Here is a 17,790-nt window from a genome sequence, read left to right as displayed (position 1 = left end):
ATAGCTGGGCTCTCTCTCATCTCACACATAGCTGGACTCTCCTCTCACACAGGGCTGGGCTCTCTCCTCTCACACAAGGCTGGGCTCTCTCTCCTCTCACACATTGCTGGGCTCTCTCTCCTCTCACACATAGCTGGGCTCTCTCTCATCTCACACATAGCTGGACTCTCTCTCCTCTCACACAGGGCTGGGCTCACTCCTCTCACACATAGCTGGGCACTCTCTCCTCTCACACATAGCTGGGCTCTATCTCATCTCACACATAGCTGGACTCTCCTCTCACACAGGGCTGGGCTCTCTCCTCTCACACAAGGCTGGGCTCTCTCTCCTCTCACACATAGCTGGACTCTCCTCTCACACAGGGCTGGGCTCTCTCCTCTCACACAAGGCTGGGCTCTCTCTCCTCTCACACATAGCTGGACTCTCTCTCCTCTCACACAGGGCTGGGCTCTCTCCTCTCACACATAGCTGGGCTCTCTCTCCTCTCACACATAGCTGGACTCTCTCTCCTCTCACACAGGGCTGGGCTCTCTCCTCTCACACAAGGCTGGGCTCTCTCTCCTCTCACACATAGCTGGGCTCTCTCTCCTCTCACACATAGCTGGGCTCTCTCTCATCTCACACATAGCTGGACTCTCTCTCCTCTCACACAGGGCTGGGCTCTCTCCTCTCACACATAGCTGGGCTCTCTCTCCTCTCACACATAGCTGGGCTCTCTCTCATCTCACACATAGCTGGACTCTCTCTCCTCTCACACAGGGCTGGGCTCTCTCCTCTCACACAGGGCTGGGCTCTCTCCTCTCACACAAGGCTGGGCTCTCTCTCCTCTCACACATAGCTGGACTCTCTCTCCTCTCACACAGGGCTGGGCTCTCTCCTCTCACACATAGCTGGGCTCTCTCTCATCTCACACATAGCTGGGCTCTCTCTCCTCTCACACATAGCTGGGCTCTCTCTCCTCTCACACATAGCTGGGCTCTCTCTCATCTCACACAGGGCTGGGCTCTCTCCTCTCACACAAGGCTGGGCTCTCTCTCCTCTCACACATAGCTGGACTCTCTCTCCTCTCACACATAGCTGGGCTCTCTCTCCTCTCACACATAGCTGGGCTCTCTCTCATCTCACACATAGCTGGACTCTCTCTCCTCTCACACAGGGCTGGGCTCTCTCCTCTCACACAGGGCTGGGCTCTCTCCTCTCACACAGGGCTGGGCTCTCTCTCCTCTCACACATAGCTGGGCTCTCTCTCCTCTCACACATAGCTGGACTCTCTCTCCTCTCACACAGGGCTGGGCTCTCTCCTCTCACACAAGGCTGGGCTCTCTCCTCTCACACAAGGCTGGGCTCTCTCCTCTCACACAAGGATACCAGAGGCTGTTTGGGATGTAGCTGAACCTCTCTTCTGTCTGCTCTGATTCTGGGCTGGAGCTGAACCTCTGCATAGTCTGCTGGTAGGCAGGATTCATTTCTATCAAGGTAGATCTGTCAGTCTCTCTGTATCTGTGCCATGATTCTCTCCCCAAGATGGCTGCAGTGTCTCCCCCTGTTTCAACCTTCTCCCACAATTCCCTGCTCAGCCAATGAGTTTTCATGGGATTTGTAGTCCCCTTCACCTGAGAAGAATCGGCACTAATGTCTGCAGGTGTGAGTCCCTGCCTCGAATGTACAGCAGACACATCCACTTTACACACTGCTTTCACTGCAGGTGTTACAATAGCAAAAAGCTTCCATATTGTTATTCCATAGAAAAAGGTACAATGTTCTTGCACCTATTTGGGCCCCTTCAACCTCTGGGATCCATAGTAGGAGCTATGGATATAATTACGACCATGGGTTTAGTCATAGATTAATAGATCACTTGTAGTATAAAACTTAAAGGGGTTAACCAAGCTAAAATGTTAATTATACTAGGGTCAGTGAAATAATAAAATAACTTCACTAGCCTCTCTGATCCAGTACTGCTGCTCCTTCATCTTCCCTTTCTGCAGTCAGTGGTCCATTGTTGAGGCTGCAGCAGTGACATCCTCTCTGCCTCTGCAGCCAATCACTGGCTTCATTGTCTGAGACTGCTGAGGCCAGTGATTGGCTGCAGCTGTATTTGGGACATCATTGCTGCAGCCACAACAGTACATATACCTTTTTAGTTATCAAAGCAATGATTAAGTATAATAAGTAAACAGTCAGTTCAAATCAATGTAAGTTATAGTTTGTGATATAAATGTTTCTCGATATGTAGTAGTAAACACTATAATCATATCCTTTACTGCAGTATATGGGAAATACAAATGTGTAATATTTCCAACTAAGATTTTCTATGGGAATTATTAATATAATTGTGCAAACCTCTTTCCTTGCAAACATCCCAGTTACAAAAATTCTGGAAACTCATTGTACCTTGCCAAGTTTTTTTAACCAGCGTTAGTCTGGGAGTTAGCATAACATCATCGTTAAAGGAGTATTCCCATCTGGGAAAGTTTCCCTTTGGGAGGAGATGAAATAGCAGATGACAAGAATTATGACTGTAGAGAAACATTGTCATGTAATGGTTACAGTTACCACTTTTTGTGTGACCGAAATGGATATCCGTCGGAATTCAGAAAAAGCACTAGAACACTATAGCGACAACCCCATGTACTGTAGAGACCATTGAACTGCACGACAAGAACCATTTAAAAGCTTCCATTCTGTATCTCATATTACTAATAAGTTTACATCCTGTAAAATGGACCGAACACAGAACATTAGTAGAAAGCCAGGAGTATGCAAGCTTGTATGAAGAGTCCTCGTTCTCTACCTCGTGAAATATATTAGCTTAAATGATGAAAAAACGTTTTATGTGTTTCCTCAGCTGTTGACTGTGACCAGCCTCCAGTTCTTCCTGACACTGAAATGGTTCTATCAGGAGCCACAACATTCTCTAACCAAGTGACTTACACATGTATTTCTGGTTTCTTTGGATATGGCCACAACACATCTGTCTGCAATGCTAACGGAACGTGGGAAGGCGCGACTCTGGTCTGCACAGGTAACATTTAATATTTGCATCCTGATGACAATTGAGGGGCTGTTCATGTAGTACCCCAGAAGTACCATTTCAAATAGTTAATTATTATTACAAGATTTAATGCAATGTCAATGAGTTGTGATTTATTGTGTTTTATATGTACTTAATAACAATGTGTACACAACCAAATAGTTAACATATTGGGCAACTATTTAAATTACCGGGGTAATGGATTGGGTCCACACCATGGTTAGTTGAGGAGAGTAGTCTGATCAGAGCAAGGGAGAAGACGTGTGCGTGAAAGCTCCTGCAGACCAGGCCAAAGTTCAGAGAATATTAGTCTTTGGGACTTCATCTGAAGCAACTCTACTACCAGAGTACCCCAGGAGGAAAGGGATCTGACATTTTAGAAGGTCTAGAAACTTATCAGGGCTGTGTTAAAGTCAGTAAGATATTCACTTGTTTATTCGATAACATACTTTAGTGCTGTGGAAAGGATTATTGCCTCCGGTACCTACCACACTTTGAGACAGACTGAAATCTGCACCCTTAAGTCTTTAGAGAGGGAGTACTATAACCACCAACATTGATGTGGTCGTCCGTATGCTGCTACTGAGAGAATATGGTACTGTGATATACTTTGGAACTGTGCCTTTTGCTGCTATTTGTACTAAAATCCCTCTCATCAACTTAGTAAATAGAGACTTTTTTTATGGCAAACAACAGCCTGATTATTGTCTCCATTGTTCACCAGTCTTGCTATGCACCCACCAAAACATCCAACGTTAGGGGCATCCCAATAGACACCAGGCAGGAGCCTCAATACCAGGGCGTGCCGTGAGCGAAGATAGGGTGCATCCTTCACTTGCTGCATGGCCCTAGGTAACGTAAGTGTGGAGATCGCCACTATAATTCGTGAATACTACAACCTCCCTCAGAACCACAACTGCCACTCCCATCCTCCATGCACTTCCCAGCAGCCTGCTGCAACAGCACACTCCCTATGCAGAGAATAGGGAATAAGTGTCAGATTGCTGGGTTTTCAACTGCTGGGATGCTCAGTGATCACTTCTATGGGAATGCCGAGTTAGCACTGAACACTGTGCTAAGTAGTCCCATATAAGTTAATGGAGTGGGGGGTCACACATGGCACCGTGGCTTTATTCACATAGGGAGCCTCCATTCTTATGATTGCTGGAGGTCCAAGCGGTCAGACACCCAACGATCAGACACATACAGTACCCTATCCTGTAGATAGGGTATAAGTGTGTTTAGTGTAAAAACCCTTTAAGACTGCCATATAGGTAAGACTAAATAGACACAATTTTGCTAGATCCATCAGTATTGGTGGGAATGGCTGACCCTCTCAAGTGTATGGGGGCCTGCATACTGTCTCCCAAAGGCTGGGGGTTTGGGCATGCTTAATGGGTGTCTTTCTCCTCTAAAATGCATGTGTATGACCATTTAATACCAAGTCATGCTTTACCTTTAGAGAACCCTTTATAAATTTGTGTGTTCTATATGTATTTTTGTCTTTACAGCTATAGACTGTGGACCACCAGTGGCCATGCTGAACACCGAAATCCACAGGTTTAACAGCACCACATTTGGGAGCAGTGTGACATACATATGTGCAAAAGGATTTATTTCAGTGGGTGGTTACAATTCGTCTGTATGCACTGATGCAGGACACTGGGAAGGAGCTAATCTTGACTGTAGAGGTAAGGCTGGTAAGGTCATGTTTAAATTGGTTATAAATAAGTAAGTAAATATAATGTATAAGTATATAAGTAGCAGAATAAAATGGCATACTATGGTAAGGCTTACTGTCCATCTAGAAGAAGAACTAAGAATCTGTGCACTGTAAATGAATAAATCTTCATTTTGCAGAAAATGGATAGCTCCTCCCTCTGTCAATCACAGTGACACCTCTTTACAGGGCATTATCAGTGGTTGTCAGTGCCTCTGATGTGTACTAGTACTGCCAGTAACTTGACAGGGCTGACACCTTTTGACATCCCCAATCAATGAGTTGGACTGTGATTTGGATCCATTTGGACGCCAAGGCAAAGCAAGAAATGTGAGGGGTTATTCAGGATTAAAAAGAAAGGTGTGCATTTTGAAAAAAAAAAAAAAAACAGACACACTGACCTTCTGACTGTCTGGTGTAGCTCTGTTGTTTATGGCTGAAGACTTATGTCTGGAAAACTGCTTATTCATAGACTTGCAATGAAGCTCTATATAAGTCTATGGTAGACAGAAATTGTAACTATGTTTCTGTTTAAGCTGTGTTTCTCCAAACCAGCCCTTTCACTAGAAGGATCGTGTTCAGTTAGAAACTGTATATAAGGATAGCAGTTAGAGCCCTTATTTGTCAGCAGATAAGGACCAATGCTTAATAGGAAATAATCTGCCAGACTGTATGAGTGACAAGAAAAAGATGCAGAGACAGGGATGCTAAGCCCCAGACCCTGGGTTATCAGCCTGTTGACCAGGGCTCCAGTCAGACAACTTAGCCACAGACCATGGGCAAACAGCCTTTGGCCACGGTATCTGACTTCTGAGAGAGAGGGACAGCTATCTCAGGCCATTCCTCAGCATCAAAGCTTTTTGTGCCCAGGAGGAGACCGGAGAAGCCAGCTTAGCGCCTTTACTTTATTGTTTTGCACTTCAGTTCCTCCAGTAAAGAAGCACAATGGTTTACTACAGACCCTGACTCTCTGGGCTTATTTCCCATTGAGGTGCACCATGCCTTACCATCCCTTCCGGAGGACCCAGCGTAGTGTTGGGGCCATCTGAGACCCAGCCACTGTACAGGAAAAAAAGCCTTCAAAACAGTAAATCAATTTGCTCAGCTCCTCCTTTGCCCTACAACACTGTGCTAGCGGATAGGACAGCATATCCAACATCAAAGATCCACTTTAAATGCCTGTAAGAATTTTTGTTCAATTTTTCTAACCAAAAAGAGGCTTTTATCGCTATTGCTTGCAAAAATACTTTTGGATATTCAAACCTACAACATAAATATTTTGCCTACTTTTGAATTAGTATAATAGGAGCATCTAAATTACACATATATAAGATTGTTTCATTTTAATGTTCTTTTCTTAGCTGCTGATTGTGGGCCTCCGCCATCCTTTAATTACACAAAAAAAAATGAAATATTAAATACTACCTATGGGAGCACTGTACAGTTTCAATGTTTGCATGGCTTCGTTATGGACAGCAAAAATAAAACTGCCACCTGTAATGCAAATGGAGAATGGGTAGGCGATAGCATTGTATGCAGAGGTAAGAGCATATTATACAGTATATACCTAATATATACATCAGTCATTAAACAGGTTGTCTCACTTCAGCAAATTGCATTTATCATGTAGACAAAGTTAATACAAGGCACATACTAATGTACTGTGGTTGTCCATATTACCTCCTTTGCTGGCTTCATTCATTTTTCCATCGCATTATACACTGCTGATTTTCAAGTCTTATGGCCACTGCTGCAGCGCAGATACGAGGTGGCAAGGACAGGAGCTTCCACCTTCTGTTAAACACTATGGAAGTTCCAAATATAGTTGATCCCGGGCTCAGCTATTTCCAGTAGTTCCATAGCGGTGAATGGAGAGGTAGCCATGCTTGTCCTGTGCACTCTCTACTTTTGGACCTCCCATAATGATGAATGTAGAGCACATTGTGCATGCGTGGTATGCTCTATTTCCCTTCGGGGGTCCCGTTCTCTCGATAGGAGAGAACGATAGGAGAGGGTCCCAGAGGTGGGACCGGCACCTATCTGACATTAAAGCATGATATGCTTTTGTTGACATCCAGATTGTAGTGAAATACTTACTGATGTACTAATGTTGTGTCTGACTCTATTCTGCTAAAAGCATGGGTCATTTTTTGCACTCAGTCATGTTCAGATTGTGCACCACACTAGCTGCCAGTAGTGTTGTGTGTAGGCGTTTTGCGTATATACAGTACAGACCAAAAGTTTATACACACCTTCTCATTCAAAGAGTTTTCTTTATTGAAGGCATCAAGGCTTTTTGAAGGCATCAAAACTATGAATTAACACATGTGGAATTATATACATAACAAACAAGTGTGAAACAACTGAAAATACGTCATATTCTAGGTTCTTCAAAGTAGCCACCTTTTGCTTTGATTACATTCTCTTGATGAGCTTCAAGAGGTGGTCCCCTGAAATGGTCTTCCAACAGTCTTGAAGGAGTTCCCAGAGATGCTTAGCACTTGTTGGCCCTTTTGCCTTCACTCTGCGGTCCAGCTCACCCCAAACCATCTTGATTGGGTTCAGGTCCGGTGACTGTGGAGGCCAGGTCATCTGGCGCAGCACCCCATCACTCTCCTTCATGGTCAAATAGCTCTTACTTTCAAAGTTTTCCCAATTTTTCGGCTGACCGACTGACCTTCATTTCTTAATGATGGCCACTGTTTTTTCTTTACTTATCTGCTTTTTTCTTGCCATAATACCAATTCTAACAGTCTATTCAGTAAGACTATCAGCTGTGTATCCACTTGACTTCTCCTCAACGCAACTGATGGTCCCAACCCCATTTATAAGGCAAGAAATCCCACTTATTAAACCTGACAGGGCACACCTGTGAAGTGAAAACCATTTCAGGGGACTACCTCTTGAAGCTCATCAAGAGAATGCCAAGAGTGTGCAAAGCAGTAATCAAAGCAAAAGGTGGCTACTTTGAAGAACCTAGAATATGACATAGTTTCAGTTGTTTCACACTTGTTTGTTATGTATATAATTCCACATGTGTTAGGGCCCTTTCACACTTGCGTTGTCCGGATCCGGCGTGTACTCCATTTGCCGGAATTACACGCCGGATCCGGAAAAACGCAAGTGAACTGAAAGCATTTGAAGACGGATCCGTCTTCAAAATGCGTTCAGTGTTACTATGGCACCCAGGACGCTATTAAAGTCCTGGCTGCCATAGTAGTAGTGGGGAGCGGGGGAGCAGTATACTTACAGTCCGTGCGGCTCCCGGGGCGCTCCAGAATGACGTCAGAGCGCCCCATGCGCATGGATGACGTGATCCATGCGACACGTCATCCATGAGCGTGGGGCGCCCTGACGTCACTCTGGAGCGCCCGGGGAGCCGCACGGACGGTAAGTATACTGCTCCCCCGCTCCCCACTACACTTTACCATGGCTGCCAGGACTTTAGCGTCTTGGCAGCCATGGTAACCATTCAGAAAAAGCTAAACATCGTATCCGGCAATGCGCCGAAACGACGTTTAGCTTAAGGCCGGATCCGGAATAATGCCTTTCAATGGGCATTAATTCCGGATCCGGCCTTGCGGCAAGTGTTCAGGATTTTTGGGCGGAGCAAAAAGCGCAGCATGCTGCGGTATTTTCTCCGGCCAAAAAACGTTCCGGTCCGGAACTGAAGACATCCTGATGCATCCTGAACGGATTTCTCTCCATTCAGAATGGATTAGGATAAAACTGATCAGGATTCTTCCGGCATAGAGCCCCGACAACGGAACTCTATGCCGGAAGAAAAGAACGCAAGTGTGAAAGAGCCCTTAATTCATAGTTTTGATGCCTTCAGTGTAAATCTACAATTTTCATAGTCATGAAAATAAAGAAAACTCTTTGAATGAGAAGGTGTGTCCAAACTTTTGGTCTGTACTGTATGCAGAATAAGAGCAGGTACTGAGAATTACACCCAGTATAAAGGATAGGAGAAGTGATACTATGCAGTGTCCATATATACATATTAAGAGCAAATTATGAGAATTATACCCAGTATAAAGGACAGGAGACATGTGCAGAATAAGAGCAGATGCTGAGAACTACACCCAATATATGACAATAGAAGTGGTACTGTGCAGTCCCCATATATAAAGAGTGAGCACAAATTGGGAGAATTACACCCAGTTTACAGGACAAGAGAAGTTGTACTGTGCAGCACTCATATGTGCAGAATAAGAGAGGATACTGAGAATTACACCCAGTATAAAGGATAGGAGAAGTGGTACTTTAGTGTTTATGCATACAGAATAAGAGCAGACACTGAAAATTACCCCCAGTATACAGGACAAGAGATGTGGTGCTACGTAATCTCCATATATACAGAGTAAGAGCAGATACTGAGAATTACCCCCAGTATACAGGACAAGAGAGATAGTACTGTGCATTGTCCATATACACTCACCTAAAGAATTATTAGGAACACCATACTAATACGGTGTTGGACCCCCTTTTGCCTTCAGAACTGCCTTAATTCTACGTGGCATTGATTCAACAAGGTGCTGATAGCATTCTTTAGAAATGTTGGCCCATATTGATAGGATAGCATCTTGCAGTTGATGGAGATTTGAGGGATGGACATCCAGGGCACGAAGCTCCTGTTCCACCACATCCCAAAGATGCTCTATTGGGTTGAGATCTGGTGACTGTGGGGGCCATTTTAGTACAGTGAACTCATTGTCATGTTCAAGAAACCAATTTGAAATGATTCGAGCTTTGTGACATGGTGCATTATCCTGCTGGAAGTAGCCATCAGAGGATGGATACATGTTCTCATTCTGTTTACGCCAAATTCGGACTCTACCATTTGAATGTCTCAACAGAAATCGACACTCATCAGACCAGGCAACATTTAACCAGTCTTCAACAGTCCAATTTTGGTTAGCTCGTGCAAATTGTAGCCTCTTTTTCCTATTTGTAGTGGAGATGAGTGGTACCCGGTGGGGTCTTCTGCTGTTGTAGCCCATCCGCCTCAAGGTTGTGCGTGTTGTGGCTTCACAAATGCTTTGCTGCATACCTCGGTTGTAACGAGTGGTTATTTCAATCAACGTTGCTCTTCTATCAGCTTGAATCAGTCGGCCCATTCTCCTCTGACCTCTAGCATCCACAAGGCATTTTTGCCCACAGGACTGCCGCATACTGGATGTTTTTCCCTTTTCACACCATTCTTTGTAAACCCTAGAAATGGTTGTGCGTGAAAATCCCAGTAACTGAGCAGATTGTGAAATACTCAGACCGGCCCGTCTGGCACCAACAACCATGCCATGCTCAAAATTGCTTAAATCACCTTTCTTTCCCATTCTGACATTCACTTTGGAGTTCAGGAGATTGTCTTGACCAGGACCACCCCCCCTAAATGCATTGAAGCAACTGCCATGTGATTGGTTGACTAGATAATTGCATTAATGAGAAATAGAACAGGTGTTCCTAATAATTCTTTAGGTGAGTGTATACAGAATAAGAGCAGATACTGAGAAGTAAACCCAGTATACAAGACAAGAGAAGTGTTACTGTGCTGTGTCCATATATACAGAATAAGAGCAGATATACATATCTGTGTCCAGGAGTGTAAACACTTTGAAAATGCTGCCACAACTATGAGGGGACCTGCAAGCAATATTTTTACTAAAAACCTACTTTAACCCCTTAACGCATTTTGCCGTACATGAACGGCAGGGAAAGCAGTGCCAGACCGCATTCCACCGTACATGCACGGCGGGCTGATCGGGCGGTGCAGGAGCTGCGCCCGCCTGATCCACGGCAGGGGTCCGTCAGTCACTGATAACCGGACCCCTGCTGTATGTGAAAACAAACAGATGCCGGCGCATTAACCCTTGATGTGCTGCGGTCAGCGCTGTCCGCGGCACTTGCGATGTCCTTGCGGGGATCGGAGCAGACATCGGGCCCCCGCGCTGCTGTGACAGGGATCTGATAGCAAGCTGGCTGAAGTGCATTACATTCAATAATACAGTTACAGTCAATGCTTTACAATACAGTATTGTAAAGCATTGTAAAGGGGATCAGACCCCCAAAAGATGAAGCCCCAGAGTGGGACAAAAAATAAAGTAAAAAAAGAAGTAAAAAAATAAAGTTTTACAAAAAAAATTACAAGTTTCAAGTAAAAAAAAAAAAATGTCCTTTTCCAAAAATAAAGTACATTTTTTTTTTATAGGGAAAAAAAGAAAAGTACACATATTAGGTATCGCCGCGTCTGTATTGACCGGCTCGTCAAAAAAAGAAATAAAAAACTGTGCTAAAAAAATATTTTTTCGTCACCTTACATCACTAAAAGTGCAACGCCAAGCGATCAAAAATAGCATATGCCCCCCAAATCATACCAAACTAACCGTCACCTTATCCCACAAAAAGTGAGCCCCTATCTAAGACAATCGTCCAAAAAAAATATATATATATAGCTCTCAGACTGTGGAGACACTAAAACATGATTTTTTTTGTTTCAAAAATACTTTTATTGTATTAAATGTAATATTTTTTTTTTTAAGTAGACATATTAGGTATCACCGGGTCACAAAAAGTGTCATACCAAGCGATAAAAAGTCATATGCACCCCAAAAGTACCAATCAAAACTGTCATCTCTTCCCACGAAAAATGAGTTCCGCCCAAAAAATAAAAAAAAATATGGCCCTCAGAATATGTAGACACTAAAACATGATTTTTTTCAAAAATGCTTTCTTATGTAAAACTGAAACAAACAACTAAAAAAAGTATACATATTTGGTATTGTTGTGTCTGTAACAACCTGCTCTATAAAAATACCACATGATCTAACCTGTCAGATAAACATTGTAAATAACAAAAAATAGAAATGGTTCCAAAAACAGCTATTTTTTGTTACCTTGCCTCACAAAAAGTGTAATATAGAGCAACCAAAAATCATATCTACCTTAAAATAGTACCAACAAAACTGCCACCTTATCCCGTAGTTTCCAAAATGGGGTCATTTTTTGGGATTTTCTACTCTAGGAGTGCATCAGGTGGTCTTCAAATGTGACATGGCAGCTTAAAATTATCCCAGTGAAATCTGCCTTCCAAAAACCATATGGCGTTCCTTTCCTTCTGCGCCCTGCCGTGTGCCCGTACAGCAGTTTACAACCGCATATGGGGTGTTTCTGTAAACTACAGAATCAGGGCAATAAATATTTAGTTTTGTTTGGCTGTTAACACTTGCTTTGTTAGCGGAAAAATATTGATTAAAATGGAAAATCTGCCAAAAAAGTGAAATTCAGAAATTTCATCTCCATTTTCCATTAAGGCTAGGTCTACACGACGACATGTGTCGCGTGACAATACATTGCGCGACACATAGGGCACAACTACACTGCAACATGTGTCGCGCGACATTGATGTCGCACCAATGTCGCACGACAATTTTTATAATGATAGTCTATGGTGTTGCACTGCGACATGCGACATGCTGCGACTGCGATAGTCGCAGAAAAATACATTTCAAATGGATTTTTGGCGACTGTTGCGTCGCAGCCGCAGCATGTCGCATGTTGCAGTGCAACACCATAGACTATCATAAAAATTGTCGTGCGACAAAATGTTGCGCGACAAATGTCGTCATGTAGACCTAGCCTAATTCTTGTGGAACACCTAAAGGGTTAACAAAGTTTGTAAAATCAGTTGCAAATACCTTCAGGGGTGTAGTTTCTAAAATGGGGTCATTTTTGGGTGGTTTCTATTATGTAAGCATTACAAAGTGACTTCAGACCTGAACTGGTCCTTAACCCCTTTAGGACACAGCCTTATTTCACCTTAAGGACCAGACCATTTTTTTACAAATCTGTCCAGTGTCACTTTAAGTGCTGATAACTTTAAAAAGATTTGACTTATCCAAGCCATTCTGAGATTGTTTTTTCGTCACATATTGTACTTCATGACACTGGTAAAATGAAATCAAAAAAATTAATTTTTATTTATAAAAAAATACCAAATATACCCCAAATTTGTAAAAAAATTGCAAATTTCCAAGTTTCAATTTCTCTACTTCTATAATACATAGTAATACCTCCAAAAATAGTTATTACTTACATTCCCCATATGTCTACTTCATGTTTGGATCATTTTGGGAATGATATTTTATTTTTTGGGGATGTTACAAGGCTTAGAAGTTTAGAAGCAAATCTTGAAATTTTTCCGAAATTTTCAAAAACCCAATTTTTCGGGACCAGTTCAGGTTTGAAGTCACTTTTTGCGAGGCTTACATAATAGAAACCACCCAAAAATTACCCCATTCTAGAAACTACACCCCTCAAGGTATTCAAAACTGATTTTACAAACGTCGTTAACCTTTTAGGTGTTCCACAAGAATTAATGGAAAATAGAGATACAATTTCAAAATTTCACTTTTTTGGCAGATTTTCCATTTTAATATTTTTTTTACTTTTACAAAGCAAGGGTTAACAGCCAAACAGAACTCAATATTTATGGCCCTGATTCTGTAGTTTACAGAAACACCCCATATGTGGTTGTAAACTGCTGTACGGGCACACGGCAGGGCGCAGAAGGAAAGGAATGCCATACGGTTTTTGGAAGGCAGATTTTGCTGGACTGGTTTTTTTGACACCATGTCCCATTTGAAGCCCCCCTGATGCAACCCTAGAGTAGAAACTCCATAAAAGTGACCCCATCTAAGAAACTACACCCCTCAAGGTATTCAAAACTGATTTTACAAATGTTGTTAACCCTTTAGGTGTTCCACAAGAGTTATTGGCAAATGGAGATGAAATTAAAAAATTTCAATTTTATGGCAAATTTTCCATTTTAATCCATTTTTTCCAGTAAGAAAGCAATGGTTAACAGCCAAACAAAACTCAATATTTATGGCCCTGATTCTGTAGTTTACAGAAACACCCCATATGTGGTCGTAAACCGCTGTACGGGCACACGGCAGGGCGCAGAAGGAAAGGAATGCCATACGGTTTTTGGAAGGCAGATTTTGCTGGACTGGTTTTTTTGACACCATGTCCCATTTGAAGCCCCCCTGATGCACCCCTAGAGTAGAAACGCCAAAAAAGTGACCCCATTTTAGAAACTACATGATAGGGTGGAAGTTTTGTTGGTACTAGTTTAGGGTACATATGAGTTTTGGTTGCTCTATATTACACTTTTTGTGAGGCAAGGTAACAAGAAATAGCTGTTTTGGCACCGTTTAAATTTTTTGTTATTTACAACATTCATCTGAAAGGTTATATCATGTGGTATTTTTATAGACCAGGTTGTCACGGACGCGGCGATATGTAATATGTATACTTTTTTTTATTTCTGTAAGTTTTACACAATGATTTCATTTTTGAAGCAAAGAAAATCATGTTTTAGTGTTTCCATAGTCTGAGAGCCATAATTTTTTCAGTTTTTGGGCGATTACCTTGGGTAGGGTATGATTTTTGCGGGATGAGATGACGGTTTTATTGGCACTATTTTTGGGTGCGTGTGACTTTTTGATCGCTTGCTATTACACTTTTTGTGATGTAAGGTGACAAAAAATGGTTTATTTAGCATAGTAGTTTTTATTTACATTTTTTTACGGTGTTCATCTGAGGGGTTATGTCATGTGATATTTTTATAGAGACGGTCGATACGGATGCGGCGATACCTAATATGTATACTTTTTTTTATTTATTTATGTAAGTTTTACATAATAATATCATTTTTGAAACAAAAAAAATCATGTTTTAGTGTCTCCATATTCTGAGAGCCATCGTTCTTTCAGTTTTTGGGCGATTATCTTAGGCAGGGTCTCATTTTTTGCAGGATGAGATGACTGTTTGATTGGCACTATTTTGGGGAGCATATGACTTTTTGATCGCTTGCTATTACACTTTTTGTGATGTAAGGTCACAAAAAAATGTTTTATTTAGCACAGTTTTTATTTTTTACGGTGTTCATCTAAGGGGTTAGTTCATGTGATATGTTTATAGAGCCGGTCGATATGGATGCAGCGATACCTAATATGTATACTTTCTTTTTTCTCCTATTTTTTACCAATTTTATTTAACTTTATTTGGGGAAAATTACGTTTTTGTTTATTTTTACTTGAAACTTAATATTTTTTGGGGGGAAAACTTTTTTTTCAACTTTGTTTTACACTTTATTTTTTGTCCCACTTTGGGACTTGAACTTTTGGGGGTATAATCCCTTTACAATGCATTCCAATACTTCTGTATTGGAATGCATTGGCTGTTTGAGTAATACTGTGTGTATTACTCATACAGCTTCCGGCCTGTGAGATCCAGGGGGCTGGATCTCACAGGCTCGTCACCGGAAGGCAGAGTGATGCCTTCCTTAGGCATCGCGCTGCCTTCCATGCCACCGGGTCCCCCCTACAGCTGCATCGGGACCCAATGGCACCGCCGATCGCCGCCGCAAACCGCAGGTAAAGCCGCAAACCGCAGGTCTGAATTGACCTGCGGTTTGCGGCGATCACCGACACGGAGGGGTCACGGGACCCCCGCGCATTTAGCCAAGGTGCCTGCTCAATGATTTGAGCAGGCACTGGGTCCCGATCACCGCCCGCTGGGCGGCGGTGATCGGAAATAAACATGACGTACCAGTACGTCATGTGTCCTTAAGTACCAGGACAACATGCCGTACCGGTACGTCATGTGTCCTGAAGAGGTTAAAAAGTGGGTTTTGCAAATTTTCAGAAAAATTTCAAGATTTGCTTCTAAAATTTTAAGCCTTCAAATGCCCCCCAAAAATAATATGCCATTCATAAAATGATCCAAACATGAAGTATACATATGGGGAATGTAAAGTTATAACTATTTTGGAGTTATTACTATCTATTATAAAAGTAGAGACATTGAAATTTGCAAATTTGCTAATTTTAGCAAATTTTTGGTAACTGGTATTTTTTATAAATATATATATTTTTTTAACTTAAATTTACCACTGTCATGAAGTACAATATGTGACGAGAAAACAGTCTCAGAACGGCCTGGATAAGTAAAAGCGTTTTAAAGTTATTACCACATAAAGTGACACATGTTAGATTTGCTGGTCCTTAAAGGGATTCTGTTATGACATTTTAGCCCTATAACCTAAACATATGGCCAGGTCCGTACAAATAACATGAATCCCAAACTGTACTTATTAAATTGGCCTGTGGCTCTATTAGCACATAAAACAGGTTTTTATAACCGCTCAATCGCCTACCTAAGGAGCCCAAGGGGACGTCAGTTAATACAGAGTGCCCGGCCGTCTGGTGCCCAGCGCCTCCTTCCCAGTCTTAATCGCCGCCCTCCTCACCTCAGCGCCGCCTCCGCCAGATCTGGCCGGCCCTCTGCTAGATCCGGCGCCTGCGCACTATGCTCAGCCTGATGCGCCGCGGACTCCTGGCAGCGGCTTCGTTGAGCGAAGTGCGCATGCACCCGGGCCAGGCGCATGCGCACTTTGCTCAACGAAGCCGCTGCCGTACATGTTATTTGTACGGACCTGGCCATATGTTTAGGTTATAGGGCTAAAATGTCATGACAGAATCCCTTTAAGGTGAAAATTGGCTTGGTCCTTAAAGGGTTAAAAACTGTTTTCGCCCTCAACTCATGTAAATCAGTAAAAAAAAAAAAAAAAGCTTTAATGTTGTCTATAGCCTAAAAGTATATATTTTTTTCCTTTTAAGAAATAGACTGTGGTCAACCGCCATTACTTTCAAATGTAATTATGAAATGGAATGGAGCTACAAATCTTGGAAGTGAGGTTCGATATACATGTCAGAAAGGCTTTTATAATCCTGAAATTTGGCATGTGTCAAGATGTACTTTAAATGAAACATGGGAAAACATAACTTTTTCATGTACAGGTAATGTATGGGCTGTATTAGGTTGACAATGGATTTCGGGGTCAGCATGCCCCAGTTCACGCGTCACTGCTATGAAGATAATCATGTAGCTAGTTGTGTCTTTTAATGCTGTATGGGGAGATCATATATGATAGTGTTATACATTCCATTCAGCAGAGACAATCAGTAAATTATTTAGCAAAATATGGCATTTAAGAAGAGTGAAAAGTAAAATAGACTTCTAGAAAGTATCTTAGTCTGCTTTGCACTGTATGTTCAATTTCCTTCTAGGCTTCTTTCACACTAGCCACTATTGATTTCCAGTATTCTGTTGTTTTGACTATAATGTAATCTCTCGGATTCCTGTCAGTCATTTTACATGCCAAAATAATTATGCATGTAGGAATTTTTTGTCCAATATTTTTAATGGAATCTGCAATGGAGGCCCCAAATGGAGCCTCTGATGCAGATGTGAACTTAGCCTTATCAAGACAGTTCAGCTTATTATATGGAATGTGGTGGCCCTATGTTTTGCATTAAATGTATAAATAATTGTATGTTTTCTATTGGAGAGGTTGACTGTGGAATGCCTTTTTTGATTGAACATGCTGATTGGACGTGGACTAATCGGACCACCCTGGGGAGCTATGTCTATTATCACTGTAAGCCTGGATTTAATCACAATGGCAGAAAGAACTTTTCTGTATGCCTTGAGAATGGTACTTGGGAAGGACTGAATATGACCTGCTCAGGTATGGTATTTTACTAAGTTGAAGAAAAATATATTTAAATTTATACAAGTGTGGGTAAAGACTACACCTAAAAATGCACAGGCTGATTGTTATACTGTATAACCAATTCGCCTGTGCATCCAAATTTACCTTGATCAGGGATTTAGTCAATCAACACAATCTTATAACACAGTAAATAGTTTTAAAATGTTTAAAATAACTATATAATAATAATATTTAATAACTATAAACGTCATCTCCCTCCTGGGCGACTGTAACATATTCCTCTGTGGCCTCCCATCTGGCACTCTTGCACCTCTCCAATCTATCCTCAGCTCCACTGTCAGGTTAATCCGCCTCTCCCCTTGTTTCTCCTCTGCCTGTTCCCCGTGCCAGTCCCCTCACTGGCTCCTTATTATCCAGCAAATTCAGTTCAAGATAATAACAACTACATATAAGGCCATC

General features: G+C 42.1%; 1 protein-coding gene across 6 annotated transcripts in view; it reads left to right on the top strand.

Annotated features, from left to right (window-relative positions):
* The window catches only part of SUSD1 (sushi domain containing 1), a 221,949-nt gene that overhangs the window by 52,808 nt on the left and 151,351 nt on the right, over positions 1–17,790 (top strand). For 5 of the 6 annotated variants that reach the window (XM_040417307.1, XM_040417304.1, XM_040417302.1 and 2 more), the window contains exons 7-11: positions 2,849–3,025; positions 4,546–4,734; positions 6,116–6,295; positions 16,436–16,615; positions 17,167–17,346. In XM_040417307.1, the coding sequence (XP_040273241.1) occupies positions 2,849–3,025; positions 4,546–4,734; positions 6,116–6,295; positions 16,436–16,615; positions 17,167–17,346 (906 nt within the window). The remainder of the gene's footprint in view (positions 1–2,848; positions 3,026–4,545; positions 4,735–6,115; positions 6,296–16,435; positions 16,616–17,166; positions 17,347–17,790) is intronic. The other variant, XM_040417305.1, reaches the window with a different exon arrangement.

The sequence above is a fragment of the Bufo bufo genome, chromosome 2, assembly GCF_905171765.1.
Source record: "Bufo bufo chromosome 2, aBufBuf1.1, whole genome shotgun sequence".
Lineage (NCBI taxonomy): Eukaryota > Metazoa > Chordata > Amphibia > Anura > Bufonidae > Bufo > Bufo bufo.
The sequence above is the reverse complement of the archived record's forward strand: the minus strand, read 5'-3'. Positions and strand labels throughout refer to the sequence as shown.